This window comes from Synchiropus splendidus, chromosome 1 (genome assembly GCF_027744825.2).
Source record: "Synchiropus splendidus isolate RoL2022-P1 chromosome 1, RoL_Sspl_1.0, whole genome shotgun sequence".
Lineage (NCBI taxonomy): Eukaryota > Metazoa > Chordata > Actinopteri > Syngnathiformes > Callionymidae > Synchiropus > Synchiropus splendidus.
The window spans coordinates 45,242,989-45,260,608 of NC_071334.1; the positions used below are offsets into that span (position 1 = coordinate 45,242,989).

Consider the following 17,620-nt stretch of genomic DNA (forward strand, 5'->3'; position numbering starts at 1 on the left):
TTCTTGGATGCACCTGATCTTATATTTCTGCACTGAGATCACAGAATCAACTAGTGAGGAGCGGACATGGCTACTTTTTCTGAAATATACCATGTTTAAAACACATTTCTTTTCACAGTAACATTTCTTTTCACAGTAACATTGACTATTTTAAGCACTTGACTAGTTGTAGTGCATTATGGATTTTAGAAAGATTTTAATACCTTTTCACTCACCACAGCGTCAGTGCCCTCTTATCATCGCATTGATTTTTATATCCGGCATCGGAGGAACATTTCAGTTTGGATTTGGTGTCTCGGTCATGACCTCTCCATCTGTGGTGAGTATAGAAACATCTGCTCCTCCTGGAACCAGAGAAACATGAGAGAATGAAACAAAGTGTTTTTACACGTCAGTTCATAAAGGTGCTGGTTAATGAGACGGCTCTGCAGAGATACAATGTGGTTTTGAGTGAGAGGGAGCTGAATCTCATCTGGTCCTTCATGATCTCCATTTACGCCATCGGAGGGTTGGTGGGGAGTCTGTTGGCAGGGTGGCTGCTGTCTTACGGCCGGTGAGTGAACAGACCTTTCTCTTGCAACACAAAATCTTCTTCTTTCTCTCTGGGCTTCTCCCTTCAGGGGTGGCCACAGCGGATCATCTTCCTCCATCTCTCCCTGTCCTCTGCTTCCTCTTCTCTCAAACCTACAAACCTCATGTCCTCCTTCACCACCTCCATCAATCTCCTCTTTGGCCTTCCTCTCCACCTTCTGCCTGGCAGTTCCAACCTCAACATCTTCCTACCAATGTACTGGCTCTCTCTCCTCTGTACATGTCCAAACCATCTCCATCTAGCCTCTCTGACTTTGTCTCCTAAACACCTGAGCACATGTGCTGTCCCTCTGATCTACTGCTTCCTGATCCTATCCATCCTGCTCACTCCCAGAGAGAAGCTCAGCATCTTCATCTCTGCTACCTCCAGCTCTGCCTCCTGTCTTTTCCTCAGTGCCACTGTTTCCAAACCATACAACATTGCTGGCCTCACCACCCTTTTGGACACTTTCCCTTTCATCCTTGCCGACACCCTTTTGTCACACCTGACACTTTTCTCCAATGATTCCATCCTGTCTGCACCCGCTTCTTCACCTCTTTCTCACACTCTCCATTGTCCACTGCAGCACACCTCACCACTGTCTTAAAATCTCTTGCAACACAAAATCCAGGTGCAAATTCTGTCAGAGCATCAGTCAGAACGCATCAACACAAATGTTTCCTCTTACCTGATGCATCTTCATCTTGTTGATGTTAGTGGAAACCCTGAAATCGTTTTATTAAACATGAATATTGAAGAGACAGACGGACTATGAGGTTCATGGTGAAGAGGAGGTGTGACGAAGGGAGAATAGCCAAGCCAGCCTTAGATGGAGGAGCTCCAGTGACAACGCTGAACTTAAACACAAAAAGACGTAGACGAGGATAAAGAATAAATCCTACCGGCTTCTTATATTGAAACTGAATCAATCTTCATATTCTCCCGCACCTTGCAGAACAACCTGCCTGCCTGCGAGGAAAAATATAACTGAATAAAGTAGTATTTATCAACTTTGAATAAGAGAACCACCACAGGTCACACGCTTATCAGGCTTTTGACCCAGAGACGACCATAAGCCTGACACCTTCAGATATGTTGATAATGAAAACATACGTGCAGGTGAACCAAGTTTGATCATGAGTTTATTGTCTTTCAAAAAATGTCTTTTCCTTTTTTTAATTTCCTGCTCTCTCCTTAATTTAGTTTATTATCTTTTCTTTCACTTATAATGATTTTATTTATTACTGCTGAGCTTGATCCTGATATTCCTGAATCTTAAGTGGTATTGAAGCGCCCCTAAACTCTGCTGCAGAAAACGGTGTCTCCAGCTGAGCAACGTCTTTGGCATCATCAGCTCGGCACTGATGATTTCCAGCAGGTCGGCGGGCTCTTTTGAGATGATCATGGCGGGACGGTTCATCTACGGGGTCAATGCAGGTGATCTGAGTGAACTCTGACCCCAACTCACCATCCATCTTTCTGTTATTCCGATCAACTTGTTTTCTTTTTTACAGGGGTCAGCGTATCTGCTCACACTTTGTACGTGGTCGAGTGTACGCCCACTAAGCTGCGGGGGACGGTGGGGGCCACAGCTGGCACGTTCATATCTCTGGGGAGGTTCACCGGGCAGCTACTGGGGCTCAGGTGCGACAGTCACTCACAGTCTTGTCATTAGTATACTGAATTCTTGGAACCCTCAAGATCCGACTTGTTCTTTCTGACAGGTTTAAAAGTGGAGCAGTTGATAAAAAAAAATCTATGTATCATCATAAAACAAGTAGAAAAGCCCTCAAGCCATCAAGGCTCTGTTTGAGGAACTTCCACTGTGAACCAGCACTCAAAGGCCGATCTTCATCATCAAATGACTTTGTTTTGCCTGTTGAATGCTGGAAGGGGAAACAACATTGTACCTAGTCGTATTGGTGATTTTATCTTATCATAAGCAAGTGTTATGCAAGATTACTGAGGTAGCAAACGAACAGGTCAATATTTTAACAAAATGACATGCACAAGTGAGTTCTTGAGCAGGTGGTTGAGAGTCTGACTGCTCTTGTCTTCCAGTCAGCTGCTGGGCTCAGAGCACCTCTGGCCCTGGCTGCTCGGTTTCAGCGGCGTGGTGGCGCTACTTCAGCTCCTCACTCTTCCCCTCCTCCCTGAGTCTCCAAAATTCCTGCTGCTGGAGCGGGGAGACCAGGTCGCCTGCGAGAAATGTAAATCACTTCAGCATCCTTGCGTAATGTCGACTGTATCAACCAAATGTCTGCACTTTCTCGGTCACACTTCTCAGCTTTAACACGGCTGTGTGGCAGCATGGACATCAAGAAGGAGGTGGAGGAGATGCTGAAGGAGAAATCTGCCGTGCAGAACGTTCGCAGCCACTCAGTGATGGAGCTGATGCGGGAAAAATCTCTCCGCTGGCAGTTGGCCACCACTGTCTTCATTTTTACGGCCATGCAGTTCAGCGGCATCAATGCAGTGAGTCCCGCACTCCTCAAGAACATGTTTGTTGCCTTTCCTGACACTGTGAACCACAGCCGTGCATCAGGGTCCTCGCTGTCAACTACACATAATTCATAATTCATTCTTTCTGCCCATGACCAGAACTACAGAACACAACCACGTCAACAGCTCACATCCCACAGGCACATGCAGACATTTTGGGGAGCCGATAATAATTAATAGCAAAGCTGTATTTATATAGAACCCTTGAGAACTGTGCTGCCAACTTGACCGCTTTCCAAATCGTTGTTGTGATTTATATTTTGAAGAGCGGGTAGTGACAAATTTAGCGGCTTTCTCTTGGTCCGAGTTAAAGGCCCGTATTGCAGCTGTCTTCAGGAGGCAGTGGTTCCTGCTCTGAGCCCCTCCCCGACTCCAAGCACTCACAGGCGTCGGTGTCACTTCCTCAAGTGTCACAGCGCAGCTCCGTCTGCAGTCAGAGACCTGTGTTTACGGCACTGCTATCCCTGAATCGGTCATCATGAAAATTCGATTGTGAGATCATTTTGCGAATTCTCGCGGCGACTAGGTCCACAGCAAATAGCGGCTTTCCTCCTTAAGGACCTGGCAATTCCGTTTACAAAGTGCTTTACAGACAAACTAGGATTAAGACAAAGAATAAAGTAAGACATGACGGTGGTCGGCTAATGCCTCAGCAAAATAGAAGTTTAGACAATATGATGTCATTCCAAGCCTATGAAAATTTTATTTGGGCAGCATTTTAAAGGTACATGTCGTGTTTCAGATCCCCACTGGCAGACTGTTCCAGAGTCGAGGAGCCTTGACAGATAAGGCTCTGTCACCTCTAGATTTGAATCTTGACTTATGACAAAAGACCCACTGACCCCTTCTGGCTCCCATCATTCATACCCAACAATAATGCGTATGCTCGAAGCGGGAAGCAAAGGCAACATGTCTGCCGTCGACCATGTAGAGGCTGAGCTCAAATGAAAGACAGCTTTATAAAGTATATAAACCCTTTAAATGTGGCACCACAGCGACAGATGGCTAGCTGAAGAATACTTGTAAATAATGGAGTTACAGGTGAGGAGGTCTTTCACTTTGATAGCCTGAGATCTTTGCAGGTGACATGGATCTGAAAGCTCAGTCAAGCCAAAAGCGCCAACATTCACTAAGCAGTGTGAAGTGTCCGACCTCCAGATCACAGCCGTCAGTGTTCAGGGTGGAGGTTCACTCTATATCAGTTTGTCCAGGAGAAGAAACAGATGAGTCAAAATGAGTAAAACATGTAAAAGAAAGCAAGCGACAATAGCGCCCATTTGTCCTGGTGCGAGTCAATGCCGCTGCTGTATTTATTTCTCATGGATTCATCTTCTCTGCCCTCTACAGGTCTACTTTTATTCATTTGAAGTGTTCCGAGAAGCAGGAATACAGGAAGACAAATTACAGTTTGCTGCTTTAGGAACTGGACTGTGTGAGATCACCACCTCAGTCACATGTGTAAGTCACCAACACACACAGCAGCTGTTTAAGCAAATAACCCAGGGTCTCCACACTTTTCCAAAAGTCACAATATCTTTTCATCAATAATCACTCTGTCTGGAGGATTGGTCAAAGTAACCAGCAACCAATGGATTTTATAAAATGTTGTTAGGGGCCATCATGCCAAAAAAAAGGTGGCAATGATAAAGAACAACAAGGACAAAAATGAACCATTAAAGACTCAAAGGAAGCAAGGATATTAAGAAGTGCAAATATGGCATTGGACCTATAAAAATATTCCATTTAATGTGCAATTTAATTTGAATATAAATAATAATAAAACTATTGCACAAATATCTATGAAATAATAGAAGGGGAATTAATTTCAAAATATATTTTACTTCTCTACTTCCCTACTTCTCCCCCTGGAACTGCAACCTTATCGTGGTGGAGGAGTTTGTGTACCTTGAATGATCCTTGGAGCTATGTTGTCGGGGGCGTTATGCCCCTGGTAGGGTCTCCCATGGCAAACAGGTCCTAGGTGATGGGTCAGACTGAGAGCAGTTCAGAAGCCCCGATGAAAACAACAACAACAAGGACTGTGATGTCGCCTGGCATGGCGCAGCCGGGGCCCCACCCTGGAGCCAGGCCTGGGGTTGGGGCTCGAATGTGAGCGCCTGGTGGCCGGGCCTCTGCCCATGGGGCCCGGCCGGGCCAAGCCCGAACGAACGACATGGGCCGTCCCTCCTGCGGACCCACCACCCACAGAGGGAGTCATAGGGATCGGGTGCAAAGAGAACTAGGTGGCAGTCGAGGGCGGGGGACCCGACGACCTGGTTCGTGTGGACATTCTCTGGCTCTTGGAACATGGAATGTCACTTCGCTGGGGGGAAAGAGCCTGAGCTTGTGCAGGAGGTTGAGAGGTACCGGCTAGATATAGTCGGGCTCTCCTCCACGCACAGCCTGGGCTCTGGAACCCAACTCCTTGAGAAAGGCTGGACCCTCTACTTTTCTGGAGTTGTCCGTGGGGAGAGGCGGCGGGCTGGCGTAGGCTTGCTCATAGCCCCGCAGCTCTGCAGCTTCGTGTTGGGGTTTACCCCGGTGAACGAGAGGGTCGCGTCCCTACGCCTACGGGTTGGGGACAGGTGTCTCACAGCGGTTGCGGCTTACGGGCCGAACAGCAGTGTAGACTACCCGGCTTTCTTGGAGTCACTGGGAGGGGTACTTGACAGTGCCCCAACCAGGGACTCCATTGTTCTACTGGGAGACTTCAACGCCCACGTAGGCAATGGCAGCAAGACTTGGAGAGGCGTGATTGGGAAGAATGGCCTACCCGATCTGAACCTGAGCGGTGTTCTACTACTGGATTTCTGTGCCACTCACAGTTTGTTCATAACGAACAACATGTTTGAGCACAAGGGTGTCCATAAGTGCTCATGGTACCAGGACACCCTTGGCCGGAGGTCTATGATAGACTTTGTGATCGTGTCATCTGACCTTCGGCCACGTGTCTCTGACACTCGGGTGAAAAGAGGGGCAGAGCTGTCAACCGATCACCACCTGGTGGTGAGTGTGATCCCCTGGCAGGGGAGGAAGCCTGTCAGACCGGGCAGGCCCAAACGTATTGTGAGGGTCTGCTGGGAACGCCTGGCGGAACCCGCTGTCAGTGGCGTCTTTAACTCCCACCTCCGGGAGAGTTTCTCCCAGATCCCGAGGGAGGTAGGTGACATGGAGTCTGAGTGGTCCATGTTCTCCTCCTCCATTGTCAGTGCGGCTGCACATAGTTGCGGTCGCAAGGTCTCCGGTGCCTGTCGTGGCGGCAATCCCCCGAACCCGGTGGTGGACACTGAAAGAAAGGGATGCCGTCGGGCTGAAGAAGGAGTCCTATCGGGTCTTCATGGCCTGTGGGACTCCTGAGGCAGCTGACGTGTACCGGCAGGCCAAGCGTGCCGCTTCCCGTGCAGTCTTGGAGGCAAAAACTCGGGTCTGGGAGGAGTTCAGAGAGGCCATAGAGGAGGACTATTGGTCAGCCTCGAAGAAATTCTGGCAAACCGTCCGTCGCCTCAGAAGGGGGAAGCTGTGCCTCACCAGTACTGTTTACAGTGCGGGGGGGAGACTGCTGACCTCGACTGGTGATGTTGTCGGGCGGTGGAAAGAATACTTCGAGGGTGTCCTCAATCCCGCCATCATGTCTTCCATTCAGGAAGCGGGGACTGAGGACTCGGACGACTCTCTCATCACCCGGGCCGAAGTCACCGAGGTTGTTCGTAAGCTCCTCGGTGGTAGGGCCCCGGGGGTGGATGAGATCCATCCTGAGTATCTGAAATCCCTGGATGTTGTAGGGCTGTCGTGGCTGACACGTCTCTGCAACATCGCGTGGCAGTCGAGGACAGTGCCTCTGGATTGGCAGACCGGGGTGGTGGTCCCCCTGTTTAAGAAGGGGGACCAGAGAGTGTGTTCCAACTACAGGGGGATCACACTCCTCAGCCTCCCTGGAAAGGTCTATTCCAGGGTACTAGAGAGTAGACTTCAGCCAATAGTCGAACCTCAGATCCAGGAGGAACAGTGTGGTTTTCGTCCCGGTCATGGAACACTGGACCAGCTCTATACCCTCCATCGGGTGCTTGAGGGTTCATGGGAGTTTGCCCAACCAGTCCACATGTGCTTTGTGGATTTGGAGAAGGCGTTCGACCATGTCCCTCGCGATGTCCTGTGGGGGGTGCTCCGGGAATATGGGGCACATTTGCCGGCAGTAAATCAGACCTGTTCCCGGTGCATGTTGGTCTCCGCATGTTGGTCTGTTCATCACTTTTATGGACAGAATTTCTAGGCGTAGCCAGGGGTCGGAGGGGATCCGGTTCGGGAGACACGGAATTTCATCTCTGCTATTTGCGGACAATGTTGTTCTGCTGGCCTCAAAGGACCGGGACCTTCAGCAGCCGAGTTTGCAGCCGAGTGTGAAGCGGCCGGGATCAGGATCAGCACCTCCAAGTCTGAGGCCATGGTTCTCGACCAGAATAAGGTGGTCTGCTCTCTCCAGGTCGGTGGAGAGTTCTTGCCCCAAGTGGTGGAGTTTAAGTATCTCGGGGTCTTGTTCTCGAGTGAGGGAAAAGGGGAGCGTGAGATTGATAGACGGGTTGGTGCAGCGGCAGCAGTGATGTGGTCGCTGTATCGGACCGTCGTGGTGAAGAGGGAGCTGAGTCACAAGACGAAGCTCTCGATTTACTGATCGATCTAGGTTCCCACCCTCACCTATGGTCACCAGCTTTGGGTAATGACCGAAAGGATGAGATTGCAGATACAATCGGCTGCAAAGAGTTTCCTCCGCAGGGTGGCTGGGCGCACCCTTAGAGATAGGGTGAGGAGTTTGGTCATCCGGGAGGAGCTCGGGGTGGAGCCGCTGCTCCTCCACATTGAGAGGAACAAGTTGAGGTGGCTCGGGCATCTTATCCGGATGCCCCCTGGACGCCTCCCTGGGGAGGTGTTCCGGGCATGTCCTACCGGGAGGAGACCCTGGGGAAGACCCAGGACTCGCTGGAGAGATTATGTCTCCGGTCTGGCCTGGGAACGCCTCGGGATCCCCCGGGAGGAGCTGGAGGAGGTTTGTGTGGACCGGGAAGTTTGGGCTTCCCTGCTCTGAACGCTGCCTCCGCAACCCGACCCCGGATAAGCAGTAGAAGAAGGTGAAAGGAAGAATATTTTACTTTTTTTTTCAATGTATTTTGACGAACCAAAAATGCTCACTAAAATGGCAGATGAAAATAAATTTTAGTCCTGAACATGTTACTCTTGAAATAGTACTGCTGTGAAAGAAACAAGACAAAAAATGGCCGCATATGCCCCCTGGGCCGCACTTTGCCCAGGTCTGCCGTGGATCGTAATCTTGTGTTGTTTTAGTCCAGTTAACACAGTGGTCGTTGTAGTTAACCCATAAGCTGCTAAATAAAAATAATTTCCCACTTGAGAAACTCCCTCGTGGCTGAAGTACCAGACATCGACAGAAACACAGGATTTTAGTGCCTCACTATTTTCTAGAGGACAACTTGTGCTTGTAGAGGGAAATGTTTTTCATCATGAATATTTTTTTAGAGAATGTTCCACTCCAGTCTTGTTCCTGTCACAGCTCTTTTTGCATTTCATTCATTTTAAAAATTCAATCAAATCATTTTCTTGGTACAGTTCATGATCATTGGAAGGTTCGGCAAAAGATTCCTGCTGTTCAGAGGCTACTTGGGAATGTCCGTCACTCTTGTTCTTCTGACCATCACTCTGAATCTCCAGGTACATTTTTTTGGTGCTGATCAGTAGTGACTGCCATCGTGCCACTGACTAACTCCACCCCCTCCACAGCGCCTCCTCTCCTGGATGCCCTACTGCAGCATGGCTCTTGTTTACGTCTACATTTTCTTCTTCTGTATCGGACTGCGTACGTTTGACATTCCTGGCACGGTTAAAGAGCTGATGAACAAAGGAAACTCACACCTTTCTCCTCTTGCTCTCCACCCAAAGCTGGAGTGACAGCCCCTCTTCCAGGTGAACTCTTCACTCAGCCCTACAGAGCAGCAGCTTACACCATAGCGACCTCCCTCAACTGGACCGGACTCTTCCTGCTGGGGATGGTTTTCCCAGTGCTGGTGGTGAGAGTTCTGACACCGACAAATGCTCCTGATGTCATCGATAGCCACGATCACTGACCGCATCATTCTGTTTTGTTCTTTTAGGAGCATCTGAAATATTTCTGCTTCATCATTTTCCTGTTTGTCTGCATTGCCGCTAGTCTGTACACATGGTTCTGCATGCCTGAGACGGTGAACCGGACCCCATTGGAAATTGCAGAAGAGTTTAGGAGGATGCACAGTAAATCTAGGAGCAAGCAGTCAGCCATGAATAACAACCTCGACACCGTGTTTGTCACCGAACTTTGATGAACTTTGTGTTTTCACTCAAATTCAAGTCGTTTTTGAAAGATGTTTTCTTTTTAAATGCTGTTTCTTGTGTACTGAAACATTTCACTGTGAACCTGTTTAACGTGGAGTGATAAGGATTTCTGTATTTTGGGGTTCACAGTGTTTTTTGTCAGCTGACCAGTGAAAAGGTTTCTCTCAGTTTAATCTTTAACATTCTATAAATGGTGAGGTTTGATGGGTGAAACTGAGCGGTGGCAACCTTTTCCTCCTGCCTTTTCCTTCAAAACAATAAACACAAGGTGCAAATGTATATTTTAGTCGAGAAGGAATACTTTTTTATTTTTTAAACTAAAAATTGAAGTGGAAGGAAATGTATTCCGGGTGTGAAGTGGCGGCGGTGAAGGAAAAAGACAGTGCTGGCGATTCATGAATGAAGAAGTGTAACCGACAGGAATAAAAAGGGAGACTGATCACATGACACAAGTCACAAGTGTGTTGGTGACTCTGAGTTCTGTTCAGCCTGCCACCTCTTAGGACCCCTGTCCTCATTGTATAGATTACATTCATATGTTTACATTAGCTCAATCTCCCCAGGTACATATGTCATGGGAATCTGACATGTTTTACTAATCGCAGTACTATTACTCCTTTTCAGCTATTCCTAACTCAGACTGCAAGAAGCAGAACTCAACAACCATTCAGGTCTGAAGAGGTGAAACTTTTTCAATGTCTGTACCTTGACTGACTGAATTCAACACTACTGCTGTGAAACATACAAATGAAAGAAGAAAACTTCCTTCAATATTTCACACGTACAGATGTCTGTGCGCGTGAGCGGACTAAGAAATTGAAGTTCAAAGAAACATTGCTGCAACAGATTAGATTAGATTAACGTCTGAAACACGGGAAGAGGACTGTGCAGCACGCTGTCTTCTTCTCTCTCTCTGAGCTTCTCCCTTCAGGGGTGGCTACAGCGGATCATCTTCCTCCATCTCACGCTGTCCTCTGCTTCCTCTTCTCTCAAACCTACAAACCTCATGTCCTCCTTCACCACCTCCATCGATCTCCTCTTTGGCCTTCCTCTCCACCTTCTGCCTGGCAGTTCCAACCTCAACATCTTCATCTACCAATGTACTGGCTCTCTCTCCTCTGTACATGTCCAAACCATCTGACTTTGTCTCCTAAACACCTGAGCACATGTGCTGTCCCTCTGATCTACTGCTTCCTGATCCTATCCATCCTGCTCACTCCCAGAGAGAAGCTCAGCATCTTCATCTCTGCTGGAATATGACGTCTCATCATGCGGACATGTTTTTCTGTCAGCGATCTGCTTGCAAATACACTGACACTACAATTCCCATAATTCACTACAATTGGTATGATGGTTAACCAGCTGGATCTAAGACACGAATGCATGTTCTGAGTTTTATTTAGCTTGTTAATTGCCATAAATAACCCATAACTCTTTCATTGTCAAGTTACTTTAGCAAACTACAGTTCTTGCCCACACTTGAAAAAAGCTTGACACGCCGGACAACTGGGCCTGTCTTGACTTTTATTATTTGTCAAGTATGAAGAGGTTGAAAACCTTCCAGAATAAGCAAACCAAAGAAACAAATGAATTTTGTTCACAAATAAAATTCAAAACGAAATTCTCATTGTTGCATACCGGAGGTGTCTTCAGGCCAAGCACAAACTAAAGTTCTGGGACACATCGTTGCTTGAACATGTGCTCCTTTGTGAGAGACTTGTGGCAGGTGAGTCAGTTCCTCTTTCCTCACTTCCTTTTGTATTTTTTTTTCTAATGGACTCAACGTTCATTGATCGACTAACTACACAGATGAAGTCACAACAATTGGAGATTGCACTGTGAGCTACAGAAGGAAGCTCGGATGAATAGTTAAAATATTTATCCGCGCACAACGTGACTGTGGTCGAGGAGGAGGGGCAAACATCACGAGAGTTGGAGGTTCTGAGTTGCACTCACTGAGGCTGGACTGATGACATCCATCTAATCTTAAAACAAAATTTATTGTTGCTGGAGAAGCAAGTTTGTTGGAAGCGAAACAGCAGAGTAAGTAACTTTTTTATCCACCTTCAGAATCTACATCACCAGTGAGCTTCTACAGGTGTGTACGTTGTATTTTACATTATATTACTTTGCACTGCTTTACTCATGTTTCTATCACATGAGCAAAGTTGACTTTCCATTCATAGTTTAAAGCAGTAATAGGATGGCGATTCTAATGAAATATAAGTTATTTTTCAAGTTTTTTTTTTTAAGAAACAGCACACTGAGACTGCTAGAAGGCGATCACAGTACAGCATGACATCTTGCATGCAGAGAGTCAACCAAACAGACAAGTTTAACTTATGTTAAGTTTAATTATACCACATTTAAATAAACAACCATCTTTTATTATAACCTCAGGAAAAATGTGTGTTTACTCAAATTTGTACATCATCATCTTTGTAGGAAACAAACTTAAGCGAATTGTTTAATTCTTGAAACGTTGTGTTTTTAGGCAGACTTCAATGCCTTTGATGAGTCTAAAAGCTGAAAATAAATTTTGATAATCTGTTATTCAGGAACACATTTTATATCTATATTTAACTATATCATTACCATTTTCAAATCATTTTGCCAACACAAAGACTGATACATAAACACCAGCAAAAGCGTTACCTGCAGCACTACAGCATCTAAGAGGCGTTGGGATGTAGGTGGTTCTGGTTCGTGTCAGAAAGGCTGTTGCAAATTCTGACAAAGAAGGATTCTTTACATTAAACTCTCGACTTTGGGAGAACCAGCCTCATAGAGGGTCAACATTTTTACAAGAGACTCAGGTTGACTAGGTATTTTTCAAGAGGGCGTATTAGTTGCTATAAGCTCTGGAATCATGCATACATCAGTATGTAACATTTATCTTCAAACTGTCAGGTTTCTGGGCTTCCACGTGTCTCCCAGCACATTCCAGAGAAGATGCAAAGCGACAGCCAGCAGTGTCTTCATACAGGTCTGTGCTTTTAAATGATGTGAACTGATCAAATTCCCTTCAGACTGTCGCTGATGCAAGCAAACTAAAACAAAAAGTGACATTTGTAAAACCATAAATTACATTATTTTAACATCGTCTCTTTCTGTCCACCTGTATCTTCTCCTTTCTGTCCATTTAAAGTCCTGACTGAGTTGAAATTGTACCGTGTGATTGATTGTTGCCAACAGTGTCCCAACATGAAAACAAGCCACCACATACCGTGCAGAACTTGAAGCTCCTGGTAGGTGACAATCCATCACGGAGCGATTCATAGTTATGACAGGCCACTTGCTAGTCAGACAGTTCATCCAAAATCTATGAACTGCCGATGTTGGTAGCTGCTGCTTTTGGACCAGTCTTTTCAGCTCAATCGTTGTCATCTCCTTCCACAGTTCAAGTCTCCTCTCTTAATCGCAGTAACAGTCATCTCCGGCATCGGAGGGAGTTTACATTATGGGATTGGGGTCTCTGTCATGACCTCCCCTTCTACCGTGAGTGAATGATTCAACTCCCACAACACTGCTTGAGTTCCGATCACCTCGGACAGAGACGCAAAGAATCAACAGTTGTTGAACGCCGAGGGCAGGAACACATAAAGACAAACAGAATTAGCATGTGTTTTTGCTTCTCTGAAAGTGGCCATGTTTAATCAGGAATAGAAGCTGTTGCCGTGCAGTATGGTGCTTATACTTTGTGTGGGTGTAGAGCAGAGGTGGGTAATTCAATTATTATAAATTATTAATTAAAATTAAATTTCCTAAAGTGCCACATTAGAAACTGTAATGGTTGTGAGGACTCAACATCAAAAGAAAGAAAGCGATGACAGAAAAAATATCCAAAATATATACTTCAGTAACAAGTACAAAATGAACCTAAAGATGAAATGCAAGTAAGGATATTAAGAAGTGTAAATATGCCATGAAACCTCATGAAATATTTCATTTTATATGCACTTAATTTGAATATAAATCAACTAAGGACCCGACGTTCAAGATAAAAAGGCAATTTATTTCAAACTTTGTCAAACGGGCCACGAAAACACAGGCCTTGGGCCGCATATGGCCCCCAGGCCGCACTTTGTCCAGGTCTGGCGTAACGGGACAATTGTTGCTCTCAGTTCCAACCTCAACATCTTCCTACCAATGTACTGGCTCTCTCTCCTCTGTACATGTCCAAACCATCTCAGCAACAATTGAAGGCCAAATGTAAAAACCCTGACATTTATCTGCCTGCCTCAAGTATGGTGGTCGAGTCTGGTGACAGACACTGTGACAGTCACTTTCATGTTTCAGTTTATAAAGGAGCTCATGAATGAAACCATCACGCAGAGGTACAACACCACCGTCAGTGAAGGAGATGTTTCCATCACCTGGTCCTTCATGGTCTCCATCTTTGCCATCGGAGGCTTAGTGGGGTCGATGGTGTGTGGTTGGGTGCTGCAGTACGGCAGGTATGGCCCGCAGTCTTGACTTCAACAGAGCCTCTCAGAGTGAACTGGCCGCTCACTTCCTCAACAGAAAAAGATGCCTCTTATTAAACAATGTTTTCACCATCGCCGGCGCCGTGTTGATGATCTGCAGCCAACCAGCCAAGTCGTTTGAGATGATCATGGTGGCTCGATTCATTTATGGAGTCAACACAGGTGAAGCACGTACCTCAGACATGATTCTGTCTATTCACCGCCATGATTCGTCTTGGCCATGTCTCTCGTTTTGATCGGAAGACATCATTTCTGTTTTTGCAATTAGGAATAGGCATCTCAGCCCACACGCTGTACCTGATAGAATGTTCCCCCAGGAGGCTGCGGACCATGCTGGCCGTCACTGTTGGGATATATGTTGGGCTTGGAAAGTTCACTGGCCAACTACTGGGAATCAGGTGAGAGCCTCTGGCCCCTGGGTGTCAAACTGAGGGCCTCTGTTCCAACCAAACAAGAGGCACCACAAGGACAGTCAACCACTTACAGTCCCAAGATAAAGTGATGGGTCGCCCACACTGCTCTTTGTTACCATCGATCTGGGCAGTACATGAGATAGTGATGATCATTTGATCGATCAAATGCTTTAAGTTCATGGACGTCTCAGCACCTTAAAATGTTATGTAACTGTTTCCACATTGGTCATGTTGATATTGTACATTGGACAATCTCCCTCAAAGTGCCAATCCCAAATGAAGGCCTCAATGATTTTGATTCATTTTCTTGTTCTTGCCAAGTTAAGAAGGTCACTACAGCATGGCATAGAAATTCCACATCACTTGGCCAATGGCGGCCTTGGTATGCCAGACAATGGATGGACATATTTTTCACTGCTCTGGTGTTTTATGAAGGCAGCTCCTGGGAAGCAAAGATCTTTGGCCCTGGCTGCTCGGCTTCAATGGCTTTTTAGGGTTATTTCAACTCCTTGCCTTACTCTTCCTGCCTGAATCGCCCCGGTTTCTTCTGCTGAACCGAGGAGACCATGAGGCATGTGATAAAGGTGAGGGAACAGCACTTATGGTTGGTTGTTTACTGGGCTTCTTGTACCTCCTGGTTTGTTTGTCAGCTATGGCCCTGCTCTGGAGCAACATGGACCACCATCAGGAGGTGGAGGAGATGTTGCAGGAGAAGTCGACCCTGGAAGAGGCCTGCAACTATTCAGTAAATGAGCTAGTGAGGAACTCAGCACTGCGCTGGCAGTTGGTCACTCTCGTCATCACCTTCATCTGCCTGCAGCTCTGTGGCATCAATGCGGTGAGTTCAATATCGCATATGTTATAAGGCAAAAATATTTGTGAAGAACAAGACGGTATTGCCACACACTAGTTTCTCATTTTCTTTCCAGGTCTACTTTTATTCTTTCGAAGTGTTTAAGGAAGCTGGAATCCAAAATTCCCAGCTGCCCTACGCAGCTTTGGGAACAGGACTGTGTGAATTCTTCTGCTCCACTTGTGGTGTAAGTTCCATTAGTTTTCTTAAACCAGTGTTTTTCGAGCCACAGCACCCTTGGGTCATTGAAAAAATCCTGAGGCTCACCACCAAAGGAACCTCGGTCAAAGCACACTTCAGCTTAAAGTCCTACTGAAAATCCCTTTTCATTTGTGGAAAAACTGTAGCTACTGACACCCGCTTGTTATTTTGCTAGGATATTGGCAGAAACAAATTGCAGAAAATGTGTCCAGAAAGGGGCGGGCAATAAGGCAAAATATATATCATGATTTATTTATTTATTTACATACTTTAAATAACTGTTTCGATTTTATCACTTCTCTTTTGCATGAGTTTATTGTAGTTTTGAGTTTCCAGACAAATCCTTAGCATTCTTTGCCTGAACTTGCTTCATAAAAACAATTATTCTTTCTCTCTTCACCCTTTGGAGCACATTTATTTTGGTGTGCATTTAGTTTTTCTCGACAACTTTTAAACCACAAAGCAAACTTTGACAGTCCATGAGTATCAATAAAGTTTTCAAGTGAGACGTCACATTAGCCGTTAGCTCTGTTAGCTCTGTGGTGCAGACAGTCTTTGGCGTCATGGGTGTGACAAGGATCCCTCCCTCCATGGTTCTGTGGTGAAAGTGTGTGGTCAAGTTAGAGGCGCATCAGGTTTAAAAACAGCTGGAAGTTGCGCATGTGAGCGGCTTCTTGGCTGTGAGTGTGTGGGAAGAGGAGCGCCGCGCACCACAGCAGCGCTGCTTTGACTGACGGACAGATCAGCGCATCAACACCCAGTGATGCGCTGATCTGTCTGTACACACTGTACCTTTCTACAAATCTTTTCAGATTTGTAGCTGGTTTCAGTTGAACAACTCAGTGTTTGAACTGCAGTTTACCAAGAAGACACCAAATTGAGTCTGTTCTTTGAACATCTTCACCTTTGTCCATGTAGTGAGGTGTCAGACACACACTGACTTCTCGGTGGACCCACAGCCTCACATTCAACTTTTTGATCCGTTCTTAGCTGTTAAATCAGACCACGCATCACTTCAGTTGCATTTCAATGGCACGGTCTCCATGTTGTGCCCAAACAGAACCCCCTAACGGATGTGCCCCTCATGTGGCTAATAGCCCATTATTCACCAGGGAGAGAGTGGGAGTAGAAAAATCCCATCCTGCTTATACTCAGTATCTGGCATCCACAAGGCCTTGGTCAGTCTATAATCCTTTTAATATTGAGGAAAAAAGAGAGCGTCTCTTCTGATTAAGTTGTTAGAAGTCTCCTGTGCTCTAGTTCTTCATCATCGAGGGGACTGGGAAAAAGGTGTTGCTGTTCAGAGCGTACTTGGGGATGTCCATCACTTTGATTCTGCTGACAGTCACACTCAACTTGGAGGTGAGTCCCATTTTCTGTTGGAGCCTCCATGAAAGTAATATGTTTTAGAATCACGGGTTCTTCTTTGCAGCGTTACGTCACCTGGATGTCGTACTGCAGCATGATCCTCATTTTCATATTCATCATGTTCATCTGCCTTGGACCGAGTACGTTTTGGAAAAGACCACATCCCCTCTGGTCCTCAGACATTAACAAAACATAAATGCTCTTTCAATGTTGCCCCTCAGTTGTAGTGACAGTCCCGCTTCCTGGAGATTTGTTTAGCCACTCCTACAAGTCAGCCGCCTTCACCGTCGCCTATGTCATCAACTGGGTCAGCCTCTTTGTGGTGGGGATGGTCTTCCCACTCATGGTGGTAAGGTGTCCTCACAGTTAAATGATGTTCAAATAGCCCAAACTGTTCATTAATGACACAGTTTCTCTTGCAGAAACATCTCAATCGCTTCTGCTTCCTGGTCTTCTTGTTCTTCTGCCTGGTCAACGCACTGTACTTGCAGTTCCTAGTTCCTGAATTTTCAAACCGGACACCTCTGGAGGTCGCTGAGGAGTTTGACAGGATACACGCTCGCACCAAAGCACCTCAGAAGGAATTCAATAAAGTCAGCTCCGAAACAGAAGTCGTCCACACGACCAAGCTCTAATGAAAAACAGAATAAATATTCCAAGGTTGAATAGGAAATACTGATGAAAGGTAAATACATCTGCAGACGTCCTTCCCGTGTGGACTGAATGATGATAATAATAACTATTAGATTATTTAAACAGCACTTTAATTGAAATGATTACACTATGCACACTGCGCTTCAGTCCCTCCAAACTGATATATTTGGTGAATAAACAAAATGAACCTGTG

At 46.2% G+C, this 17,620-nt stretch overlaps 2 protein-coding genes across 2 annotated transcripts; both read left to right on the forward strand.

Moving 5' to 3' along the window:
• Window positions 1-232: 232 nt before the first annotated feature.
• On the forward strand, window positions 233-9,438 carry LOC128762004 (solute carrier family 2, facilitated glucose transporter member 9-like). Its single transcript, XM_053869759.1, has 11 exons — window positions 233-319; window positions 396-553; window positions 1,884-2,008; window positions 2,086-2,215; window positions 2,633-2,781; window positions 2,859-3,046; window positions 4,421-4,531; window positions 8,693-8,794; window positions 8,864-8,939; window positions 9,023-9,150; window positions 9,235-9,438. Exons 1-11 carry the CDS (start codon window positions 302-304, stop codon window positions 9,436-9,438), a joined length of 1,389 nt encoding a protein of 462 aa, XP_053725734.1. The 5' UTR covers window positions 233-301.
• Window positions 9,439-12,916: 3,478 nt separating this feature from the next.
• On the forward strand, window positions 12,917-17,540 carry LOC128762508 (solute carrier family 2, facilitated glucose transporter member 9-like). Its single transcript, XM_053870821.1, has 11 exons — window positions 12,917-12,949; window positions 13,751-13,908; window positions 13,976-14,100; window positions 14,207-14,336; window positions 14,787-14,935; window positions 15,002-15,189; window positions 15,281-15,391; window positions 16,666-16,767; window positions 16,838-16,913; window positions 16,995-17,122; window positions 17,196-17,540. Exons 1-11 carry the CDS (start codon window positions 12,932-12,934, stop codon window positions 17,406-17,408), a joined length of 1,398 nt encoding a protein of 465 aa, XP_053726796.1. The 5' UTR covers window positions 12,917-12,931; the 3' UTR covers window positions 17,409-17,540.
• The last annotated feature ends 80 nt before the right edge of the window (window positions 17,541-17,620 follow it).

Excerpts from the sequence above, each read along its gene's own strand:
- LOC128762508 (XM_053870821.1), top strand. Across the intron at positions 14,101-14,206 it reads CATTTATGGAGTCAACACAG|GAATAGGCATCTCAGCCCAC; the intron begins GTGAAGCACGTA and ends TTTTGCAATTAG. Across the intron at positions 16,914-16,994 it reads GTTCATCTGCCTTGGACCGA|TTGTAGTGACAGTCCCGCTT; the intron begins GTACGTTTTGGA and ends GTTGCCCCTCAG.
- LOC128762004 (XM_053869759.1), top strand. Across the intron at positions 3,047-4,420 it reads AGTTCAGCGGCATCAATGCA|GTCTACTTTTATTCATTTGA; the intron begins GTGAGTCCCGCA and ends TGCCCTCTACAG. Across the intron at positions 8,940-9,022 it reads CTTCTTCTGTATCGGACTGC|CTGGAGTGACAGCCCCTCTT; the intron begins GTACGTTTGACA and ends CTCCACCCAAAG.